We start from the raw sequence: 12,064 nt of genomic DNA on the forward strand, positions 1-12,064 counted from the left end.
CCTGACAGCGACAATGATGGAAGTGACAGGTCTCAACTAACACAATTTGACATGGCTGGTTCTGTCAAAACAAGTACACATCATTCCCCTCAGCTTGACTAAATATTTACTGTTTTTTATTTTTATTTGGTGACACCATGTGAAAATTAAACCAATCTCATTCTGTCACATTACGTTAGCTTGTGTGTACCAACTTAATCTGTTTATTACCGTTAAGTTGTTTAATACTTGTTCCCTTACACAGTTTTGCATTATGTGGTTTTGCAGGAGAAGAATTGCTGACAAGGGCTCGTCGCCTGAACCCGAACAGAGATCAGTGAGTATAAAGAGTAAACGGGGCTCTCATATCTACATCTGCTTTTTATCTAGTTGTGGAGTTCCTTCACTATCCCCTCACTCGTCAATCACTCAACATTCCAGCTGTGTGTGCGCAATAGTCTTTATTTCTGATTTCCCTGGTTTGGTTTGCATATCGTACAGTATGTCCAGTATTAAGCGTTGTAGTCCTACCTAGAACCATAAGTGTTAAACATGTATTTATTTTGTAAACCTGTTCCCTGAGTATCCTGCGCTGACTGCGTTAAAAGAACTAAAGATTGGTGATTCAAATACTACTCATGTCAGACATAAGCCCAGAATAAAGATCGACTCCTATAGAATGCCTGATGTTTGCTCCCAGGCATCGATTTTGCAGTGGTGGAAATGTTGTACATTTACTCAAACGCTGTACAATTTTGATATTCTTTTACTTTACTTGAGTATTTTAATTTTTCAATACTTTACACTTCTACTACACTACAACACAAAGGCAAATATTATACTTTTTTTCTCCAGTACAATTATTTGGCAGCTTTAGTTACTTTGTAACCACTTAAGCCCTATTTTATACTTTGTCTACTTGAAAATAGCTGATCTAAGCTCACGACGCATCGCATCACAACGTTTGGCAAATCGTTTAAGATTGTAGTACTCTTTGTGGTATTACTACTTTCACTTAATGTAAAACAAAGTACTTCTTGCACCGCTGCAATTTTGCTTCCATAAAGCCACTCTTTTCAGTAATCCGTCTGTGTCCGATTTGTGGTTCAACCCAACTCAATGTGACTCTGAACTCTGATCTATGAACCACATATGTATCTGTTTCTGTCCAATAGGAGGACGGCGATGTAAACATAACTCAGCCTAAACCAGTGTCAGCCTGTAGCACACCAGGTGAGTGAGTCTTTAGTAGCAGTCTGAAATTAACACAGCGAGGGAAGGATAACATCAGCACATCATTCACCAATGTCATTTTTACCACTTGAAGAAAAAGCAGCAAGAACATGAATCCAATATCGATGGACAACAATCCAAGTTAGCATAGCTTAAATCACATTTCACATTATGTTTGTATCCGTTTGCAAGATGGATACTTATTGTAACATATGTATGTTACAATAAGTGTATGACCCCTGTTGCTGTTGTTTTCTTTTTATCATTATGCTGGCACATTGAGCAGCTGAGCAACACTTGAAGAAGAATTTAGATTTTTATGATACATGTGTATTATTTTGTATTTTCTTTTCCCCCAGACATGCCCAGAAAGCCATGGGAAAGGCAAAACACGATGAATGGCAGCAAATCCCCTGTTATCGGAAGGTACCGTCGCTCTCTACTTCTCCTCTGACCAATCAAAATAATGACCCTTGAACACAATAGGCTTTCCTTTATCAGCTCAAATTATCACATTATACATATTATTTGAAATCCAATCTCATATCGTTGCCGTCGGGCAGAAACTTCTTATCTCCATCTTTCAACTTTGTATGTTGTTTTTCTGAAAAAAACTTTTGTCATATAACAGTGTCACACAAAAGTAACAAAAATAGCCGATCTTATGCTAAAACAAATTTGGAATCCTGAAAAGTTTTGTTAAGTTTTGGAGGTTTCCACCCGACAGCAACGATATTATGTTCATTGCCTAGCTAAATTGCTGTTGTAAAGGAACCACCACAGTGTGCTGAAGCATTGCCACTGGCTAGCTTTAGCATGTTGCACTGCTACTTTAGGGGCCGTTCAGTGCTGGCTAACATGATTAAAGCTTAGCTACATGTCTGCTTCTCACAAGGGCTGACCCCTTTTATTCATAATCAGCAAGTTGTCCGGAAATATATATATATTTTTTTTTCTTCACCTGGTGCTTATCTCAACATGGGTTGTCTATTTCAAAAAATAATAATGCTGATTTTTTTGGGGGCTGAATTGTAATGTAAAGAATGGTCACAAAAGTCAAATTCTTCTTTATAATATGACACAGTCCTGGCAAATCAACATATTGGACTAAAAGTCCAGATCTTAAGGTATCCTTTATCCTTAGTTGACCGGTCTACACCAAATATCTTTGCTGAAAACAGCATGTCTACAAGCTCACAACGTGTAGCAAAGTGACGCGTTGTGAGCTTGTAGATCTGCTATTATGTATTTAGTGCTATTTTCCAACGTTCGCCCCCAGCATAGGGACGCTAGGGTTCATGTAGATAATTCCCAAAAATGTCATGCGCTCCAGAACCCCACAGAAGGAAAGTTATGATGATCTAGGCCTGGTTGGGATTCGTCACACCGCCACGGCCTTTTGTTTAAGGCAGAAATGCAAAGTTCGATTATTATTATTATTTTTTTTATCAAAGTGTCCAAAGTGAAACCAATATCTCTGCTGCTTACACAGACGAGAGTCTCCATGGAGAAATCCCATTGGGGCAGATTCCTGCAACAGGTAGTGAGAAGGGCCCGAACATTTTTGATAAATACCCTACTTATAAAAAACAAACAAACAAAAACAAAAAAACAGCTCCTTTTTGTATCTGAGTTTGCAGTGCTAGAAGTGTTGAGTTTTGGGGATTTTTGAATGAAAAGTATGCAATGACTCTGTCTTGTCCTTGTGTGTGTTCTTTTCCCGATTGACAAAGTCATTTGAGTCTGTGTGGAGTTTGCATGTTCCCCCCGTGTTCATGCACCAGTTTCCTCCCACACCAAAAAGACATGCATGTTAGGGATATACTCCTGGTACCTTAGAGCTGGAGCTGGTCCTCAGGCGCAGAATGGCTGCCCGAGGCTGTCCCTTTACTTGCCTAAAAATGTATGCTCCATTTTAACAGGATTTTATTTGCCTCATAACAAAAACATTTTCCTTCTCTACAGCCCCTCCCAAGGCAATTCTAGTCAAGTCTAGTGTTTGAAAACAGGGAATTCCTTACATTTGCGTCACATAGGCTGACCCAGCCCCACACACACACACACACACACACACACACACACACACACACACACACACACACACACACACACACACACACACACACACACACACACACACACACACAGTGCAATTGAAGGCCCCGCCCAGTAAAGTCCTGGCTCGGTATTATCATTTCAGTGCCAATACAGACCCATCAGGCCCTCACAGATAAGGTCCCTACTGTATGTGTGTGTGTGTGTGCGCGCGCTAGTGAGAGAAAGGAAAGAAGGAGGAACAGATGGCCGCATTTGATTTCCTCTCATTAAAAGAGGCTTTAATATCTGGTCAAGTCACAATCAAGACTACACGCCACATGAACTCACTGTGCTGCAATGGCCTTAACTTTGTAGTCTTTTTCAAACCAGGGACGATGACTGAATGCCATGAACTTGTGTCCAGATAGTGTCACTTGTTTGGGGACTTCATTTTCATATCGGATGGATATTCGTTGTAATGTTGGATGTCACGTCATGTGTTCTGCTGTTTAGATAAAGGAGAGAAAAATAGGTTGTTTAGTGCACTGGAAGAATTGTCAGCAGATTTGAGACCTGCTCTTTATGCTGTTGATTTGCATGTTGGCAACCAACAGTACATCAGCTCATAGCTGCCAACTCTGCGCGTGCTTGTGTATGCATGTGGTTGCATGCATGACTGTAAGTGTGCATATTTGATTCCCACAGTTTTGTGTGCATGCGCTGGCCAGAATCTGTTTTATGAACTGCAAACTTGGCAGTCTTGTTGTGTGCACACCCTTTCTGTTGCATTAGTTCAACTTCAGAATAGATCCTGAATCGATCATTTGAATTCAACACTTTGCATCCACAACATGGCAACAGTGTATTGCTGGTCTTTTTGACCACTCAAGATTGAATGTTAGGTTGATCATCTACGCCAGAGAATGCTGATGATATGGCTTTTTAATTTAATGATGTGCTGACAAAATAAGGAAGCTGACGCATGTTATAACCACGTGATGTAACCATGGTAGCTGCATTAACACATTTTTGCGCACTTTGTCCAAATGTGCCAACATTTTCAATGCATTGCATTGCTACTGTAGTACTGTATGAAACCAGGGGTGTTATGGTATGATTTGACCTTGCTAATGAAAAATGCCTTCATGTAACAAATAAAGTCAAGATAAATAACCACTATAATTGCTCATTATTCCTATAGTTATGGAGTTCATCTGTTTTGTGTGTCTCTCCTTCAGACCTAAATCCACTCCCACACCCACCGGATCCCTAAGTGCCAACGGTGTGCCAACAGAAGCAGTCGACTACGACAGATTGAAACAGGTGAGCTTACCCGACGTCTCTCTGTCAAACAACTTGTGTTTCTGTCACAGGGACTGCCATATCCAGCAACTGTCTCGTCCCTAGAACCACTTTTATTTAAATCTGGGACTACCCTGGACATGGCATTACTTTTCAAAAACACATTTACAAGCTCACAATACGACATTTAGAGGGCTTGTAGATGTGCTATTTTTTGGTGTGCAACACCGTTGTACAACTAAATATAGAATAGGGCTTAAGTGGTTAATGAATAAAACGTTATTTTAACCAATCTGTATGGTATAGTATGTTAGTACAATATAACTAGCACTGTGGTTGGAGGTCGTCATACTACTTCTCAGTGAAAATTGTCGACCCTGGTGTCTGGTAGGACTGGTTGCCAATGTCAATGAAGTTATTTGAAGCTATTTTTTATTTAAATTTGGACACTAGATGTGCCGGCATCTTTATCGTAGTTCGGACATAGTTGCTATTACCTCTCTCCATTGAGAGAGCCGCAACACTTGATCACCACACAAATCCTAGGAACTGGCACAATCAGAAACCCTTTTGAAATGCTTTGCTTTTATATGTCATCATCAAGGCACTCAAAGCCTGAGCATGCGTACTGCTCAAGGATATTACATTAATTTCAAGTTACCAGAGCGAGGGTGTGCCCAATGACTATGTCCTGCTCTGAAGCAGCTCCTCCCTCCGAGGCGCATGAATGAGTCGGCTAGATAAGTAGAGAGACTCTCAGAGCCCTCCTATCTGACAATGCAACAGTTTAGTACTGTAGTGGGAGAAGGGTGGTGGCACCCTGGCTGCTGCTATACAACCAGAGGTTCAGCCCGAGACCCAGAGGAGACATTTTGTACCTCCCCGAGACCCAAATGAAAACATGATGAATAAATCACTTTAGCCCTATTTCAAAATGTGTCTACAAATTCACACTGCATTGCATCATGCATTGTTAGCTGCGATTTTCACTGTTCAAAAAACAAAAAACAAACAAAACAATTGGGAGAAAATATATTTAATCGCAACCTGTAAAAATGGGTCCGTGGCCCAAAATGGGTTGTGACCCTGTTTGGGAAACACTGCTATACACAGTCCATCATCTGTTTGTCTGTCTCTCGCTGACCCTCACTCTTAAAGGTGTCAGGAAGGTCATAGGCAGGCTTAACTTTAGCACAGGGATTAGCTAATTCAATGAAGGTTCAACAGACTGAAGCTAAGAAAACCCTGTTACGTAAGCAGCAAGTCCCAATGACAGTCCATTTTATGGTGGAAAATAGAGCTGTTCTGGTTCGTCTAGTCTGAGTTACCCTATTATAGCAGTCCAGGTGAAATAAAAATTATATGAATAATGTCTTGTCTTTCAGGACATTTTGGATGAAATGAGGAAGGAACTCTCAAAGCTAAAAGAAGAGCTCATTGATGGTAATTCCTGACCTGCATTACACACACACACACACACACACACACACACACACACACACGCACACGCACACGCACACACATGCAATTGAGTCATAGTAGTCACTCTTCCTGATGTCACGGACAGGAAATCCCTTTGATGGTTATATCAACCTCTCCCAGAAACGGTAGTAAAATCCCTTTCAGAAATTGTTCTGTAAACTGAAAATAATAATATACTCACCAAACACTGAAACACAGGAAGGCGGCCGTAGCTTAAGGGCTAGAAAAGCTGCCTGGGAAACAGAAGGTCCCCGGTTTGGAACTGGAACACTATGCATTGAAGCTGATAAATGATCCGAAGCTCATTTATCTGTGGAGTTCTCTCCTGATTGGATGAAATTGGTATCCCGATCAGAAAATCTATTTTCTGTTTACTATAGAGCTGGAGAGGCTGGCCCTAACCCTGTCACTGAACAAACTCAATTGCACAATTACAATCATAATGTAGAGCTTTAATCTTTTTAACAAAAAAAATTATTTAACAAAAACATATCACTTACACCCCATTTAATTGTACAAAATGATATGCATTGCCTCCATGTCTTTTAGAGTGCAGTGCACATAGTAACTGTGATGTGTGTCTCTTCCTCTGCTCTCCTCAGCAATCAGAGAGGAGCTGGGCAAGTCCAGCACAGCATAGACGGATGGATCCAACTTCCCCTACAACCAACATCTACATCCATACAGCCCAACCGGGAGTCAACTTTACACTTGACAATACAAAGCCGAAAAACTAAACAAACAAACAGGGGGTGGTGATGATGATGATGATGATGATGATGACAACGATCAATATTAATACTGAGAGAGGACGTCATTTGGAGCGGAGCAGCATTGGTGGAATGGGAGAGGGAGAGAATTGGGAGGCTTGTAGCTCGGAGAGCTGTGACTCACGAAATCCATTTTGTGACGTTTTCCAGTTTCTGCTGCACCCCTACACCGAGGGCATCGCGTTCCTGGAGGACATTGCACGGTCTGAAAGAGAAGCGAGTGTCTTTTATGCAAAGGTGGTTTCTTTCTCTTTGAGCTATAATAACAAGCATACAAACAAACATAAACAAATAACAATATTGAACTCTTATGACGATACTGTATTAATCCTTGACACGCAAGAGAACTGAGAAACTTTGTGCGAGGAATCCGAACTCTGAGCACGCACTTGTGATTTCCTACCAGAAGGGTTGTTTTATTAGGTGAGAGTGGCATTTTGGAGACAGGAAATTAACTATTTCCCCCCCCCCCCCCATAATGCCATAGGGGTAGCCTGTGTGTGTGCGCGTCTGTGTGTATGTGTGAGTGTGTGCGTGCGAGCAGGTGTGTTTGCAGGTGTGTGTGCGCGTGCTTGCATGTGAGTGTATGGGTATATGGAGGCTTGACAGCCTCTGCTGGTTAAGTCCACCACTGCAGGACACTGTAAAGAGTCTTCCTAAAAAAAACTATTTTAACCTGAATATGTAAAAAAGAGAGAGAGAGAGAGAGAGAGAGAGAAAAAAGAAACGCTATTTAGAAAAAGGTATCTATCAATCATTCATGTCTGTTTCAGTGTAGAACTGTGGCCATATCAAGTAGCTCAATAATCCATTCTTTAAAACATGATGCTCCCTTGTCTCTCCGTCTTTGAAATCATTTTTTTCCTCTTTCCCCTTTGGAAATGAGCAATCGATAGAGTTCTATCGACCTCTCCTTTCTAATTTTATAATGGTGTGAGGCAGGCTGATGAAATGTAGACAAGGATACCTGCCATGAAGAAGGCAGTCATTTTGTAGCTCTCTACCTAACCTCCTCTGTTCACAAAAAAAGTGCTCAATTGCAAACCGCTGTCATGCTATTTGACCACGGCCAGATATGTAGGCTTTTTGACTTTTATTACTGTTAATTGCTTTGATTTGAAACAATGTTTTTCTACCCCTTATCAGTCATGTCAGTCATATCTTGGTATGTTTCTTGCATGTTGGTTTCTGTATGGTGAGGATTGCAAAGGCTGCCACGAAATTTAACTAACTGTAAACTGTCACAAGGTTTATTACAAGCAATAAGTGTAGCATTTATTTTGAGCATCCATCCCCCGGCCCATCCAAAGTTATCATTGTCTTTATTATTTTTTAGCCTTATGAGGGCCCTTCTTACTGTATGAAGAGCTACATTTTCACCTTCTCAGCTTCGCCGTAGATTTTCCATGAAACAAAAAAGCTGAACACCAAACGGTCCCTTTCCTTTTTTTCTCACAACCACGCTACAAGATATAACTACATTGTTTACGCCATTTCCAATCCACGGTACTCTGCTATTTTGTTTTGTTTTCTATGTAATTCAAGATACTGTATCTTTATCCACATTGCAGATGAAATGTATTTGAATTTGTTTTCTTTAGTTCATTTTTTTTATTTTATTGCATTTAATTTGTAAAGCTGTTGAAAGGGACACAAGGGATAACCCAAGTGAGGGATGGGGGTTCATGTGGAAGTGACTGTGCCATTTCTCTTTCACCAGTGCTTATTAATGATGTGCTTTGTTTCATCTTTTATTCTATGCCTTCTTTTCCTGACGCCATCAACTCCTTAACATGACCTAATCCTGGAGTATAATAATTTCACAAGTTTGGGGACTATCACTTTATAGAAAAGAAAAGTGCTTTCATGTCCACATTTGGTTTCTTGCTGTGTTTTGTTTTTTGTTTTATTCTTCATTCAAAGCTTGAAGTACAATCAACTTGAGAGGATACGTTGGAAGGTGAGAGACCGATATTACAGAAACTGTAACCATTGCACCAATGTCAAATGTCATGACGACGTCTGAAACATAACACATATGGTCGATGTATGATTAATAACCTGGTAATGTCCAGTAGAGACCTTTTGGGAGAGACGGCTCCTCGATGGAGTCCAATAACTTTGTATGTGAAGGCCACTGTCCTTGGACAAGAGCCTCCAGGCCCTCCCCTAAAACATTTTGTAACTCTGTAAAGGGTTCCAGGGTGAGGTAATATGTTTTCTATTTGTTCTATGATGAAGCATTGTGACTTGATATCCAAGGTGTTACGTTTTATGATAGCTTGTTTGTTACAATTCATTCTAACAAGCATCCAGTTGACAGTCTGCTGAGGAGATAATTGTACTTACTATAATCATGTGCATCAGTGCATTTTGGCCCATATTACTTTTCATCCATTGACTGAATGCCAAAAAATGATTTAGCACCCCTGATTCAGGTATTTAAGCACACAGACATGAAACAAAATAGGCCATGAGAGGGTTCTAGAAGAAAGTGAGTAAGGATAGAATTCACCGGGTAGCCTAGCAAGAGCTTTGTCAGTTTGTGGCTTTTTTTTGTAGACTCATTAGCATTAGTTACCATTGGGATAGTAAGCAATGTCAGGGATGATCTTTATCTTAGATAAAAAACCTTACTGTATCTGTCATGGCTTGATTACGGAAGATCAGAAGTCACGTTTTCCTTGACATTCTACTCACAGCACTCTCCAGTTATGATTTGTTGAAGTTTCCATTCATGTCCAAACTTAAAAGCACCCAACCAGCTGAATTTCTCATGATCTTGCTCAGGTTTGGGTCACGTTAATATACAATACATTTTATTGAAGAATGCTGTATGTATATAACATCCCTCTCGGACGGTTCAAGTTTGAACAGAAGTATGTGAGTTGGACCAGTCTACCATGTTCAGGCCCAGTTCACTCAATTCTGTTTAAAAAGTCAGTTCATATTCTCATGCCTCAAACTGAAAGGCATGAGCGCCGCTCTGTAGTGATACCTGTTTACACAGCATTGATTGCACTTTAAGACAAACAAAACCCATACAGCAATCTTAAGACCCTCTAATAATAGTTGCATATAGCCTCTGAGGCCAATAGTGTGGCTATCGCACCAAAGGAATCAGCTCGGCAGTATCCTCCGGCTAAATATAATCACTCTCAACTAAGTCGCCTTTCTTTTTATTTTATTTTTGATCATTTTGTCAAGAGAACTAAGTAAGAATGCTGTCTGTCTCTATTTTGGCAAGAGGAGTACATCAGTGTGGTTTCTTCCGTTGTGAATCTACATGGTTTGTGCCTTGTTCTGAAGTTACAGTTAAAACATGTAAATGAGAATTAAAGATGACTAGTAATAATATCTATTGACTGTCATGATCATTTTCACACATGGTTGTTTTGTTTATTTTATCTTCATGTCATCGGCCCAGACAGTAAAATTAATTTAAAGGGAGAGTTAAGCCTGATTTATACTTTGTCATATGACTGTATATAAATCAGGCATTAATTGACGCGGCATGGTTCCCTAACAATATCATCGTGGTGTCAAGTAAATATTTTGTTTCAACAGACGTTCTAGTGTCTGTAGTGTACAATGATGAGTTTGTATTGGTTTATTTACTGTACAGCTTGATGTACTGTACAATCAGCCCTTACAGTCGCAGGATTTAGCTCCCAAAGAAAGGTGATCTTCACACCATGATTATATTTATGGGACCTAGCCTTGTGTGAAAGTCCAATTGAGCCTGGACACAGTGTTTTTGTTTTGGGTTTTCCCCCCTCATGCCATTTATTTGTTACAGAGACTGTTTGTTCGGTGTTTTAGGATTCTTGACGCATTTGGAAATCTGGAAATGAATATGTTGTCCTCTGCAGTGGAATCCGCTTAGATGGCTGTCCTATTGCTGATAGAAACTCTTATCTTTGTCAGTACAACCCAGAAATATAACAATATTTGGAAGTAAACTGAACAAACCTGTGGATTTATGTGAAGATTTCAGGGATGAATTCATCTGAATAGCCCTGTGATTTTCATCTGTGGGTTTCCAGAGTTCTTACTCCTTTTATCATTTGAATTGTACCATACTGTTCTCATGTTAATTAGACTTTTCTTACATGCTAACATATTGTTTTGTTTGAGCAAATTAAATAAAAATTGCAATACATTATCAGAAATGATCTTTCTTTTCTTTTTTGAACAATTTGAACATGTTCAAAGTAAACCAGTTTTTCTTTTTCTGCTTTGGGAAAGAATGCACAAACCAGGCATTATCTTTATTCATCAAACTTCCATGCTTGATAAACAGTGTTCTAGTAGTGAGGGTGTCTAGATAACTGGAAACGATCATGGTGTATGCTGGAAAGGGTCAGACGGACTGGTAAAAGCCCTTATTGATTCATTGATTTGTTTTATTGACAAAAATATTCATAGACACAAACGTATGCACTCATCTGTCAAAAGCACAAAACATTGTGGTCCTTTGAATGCATCAATGAAACAAAGCTCATTAAATAGTAAAAACTCAACCATGCTGTCAAAGTTGGCTTTCAATCCACAGTCTGTGGATCCTCCCCAGGTTTTGGCACATGGTATTTCTGATTAGAACCTTGGTTCTGTGGTTTCTTTTTTCAACTCCTTGCAACATGCAACTATTTGCAACCAGTATCCCCAATGGCAGTTGCAAGGAGTTGCATTGGTGTGGGCTGGCCTTAAAACTGTTTTGTTGCAACTAGTTGCATTGGTGCGGTCTGGCAATAAGAGAAGTTGTTTATGTTCACAAATACTGAACTGTCTGAAAGCAAGGCGCATGTACTGTATGGATTCTGTCTTACTGTAGTTTGTCTTTAAGCCTCTACTTGCCTCGTCCCCAGGGTGCCCAGCATTACGTCTGTCGTTGCAGCCGGTCAGCTTGAGGATCACAGCTCATTAACTGTGAATGTGTGTGTGGCTGCTCCCCAGCGTCTCATGTTTATGTTCTATTTAAACTTCACTGAAGTTCAGCTAAGGAGAACAGGAAGAGGCGGTTCTAACTGAAATGGGAGGAGACTTTTTTTCCCTTCTTGTTAAAGACTGATGTGCATCCTGTATCTACAGTCCAACTCCCTACTACTTACACACTTGCTAGTGAGCTGAATGATGCAATGTTCCTAAGAGCACTTTCTAAGCAACTTGGATGCCTGATGTTGTAATGACCTTACTGTGTGGAGAAACATCTTGTCACTCATTGAGTTTGTTTGTATAACAGCTGTGGGCAGTGGTGCAAA

The 12,064-nt window shown here is 40.1% G+C and overlaps 1 protein-coding gene across 1 annotated transcript in view; it reads left to right on the top strand.

The window, feature by feature from the left end:
* The window catches only part of enah (ENAH actin regulator), a 152,805-nt gene extending 142,643 nt beyond the window's left edge, over positions 1 to 10,162 (top strand). The window contains 6 exon segments of the mRNA XM_080452976.1: positions 268 to 316; positions 1,155 to 1,212; positions 1,572 to 1,638; positions 4,488 to 4,572; positions 5,937 to 5,994; positions 6,636 to 10,162. Of these exon segments, the coding sequence (XP_080309102.1) occupies positions 268 to 316; positions 1,155 to 1,212; positions 1,572 to 1,638; positions 4,488 to 4,572; positions 5,937 to 5,994; positions 6,636 to 6,673 (355 nt within the window). The 3' untranslated portion in view covers positions 6,674 to 10,162.
* The last annotated feature ends 1,902 nt before the right edge of the window (positions 10,163 to 12,064 follow it).

This window comes from Gymnoscopelus braueri (genome assembly GCF_963280865.1).
Source record: "Gymnoscopelus braueri genome assembly, chromosome: 16".
NCBI classification, from domain to species: domain Eukaryota; kingdom Metazoa; phylum Chordata; class Actinopteri; order Myctophiformes; family Myctophidae; genus Gymnoscopelus; species Gymnoscopelus braueri.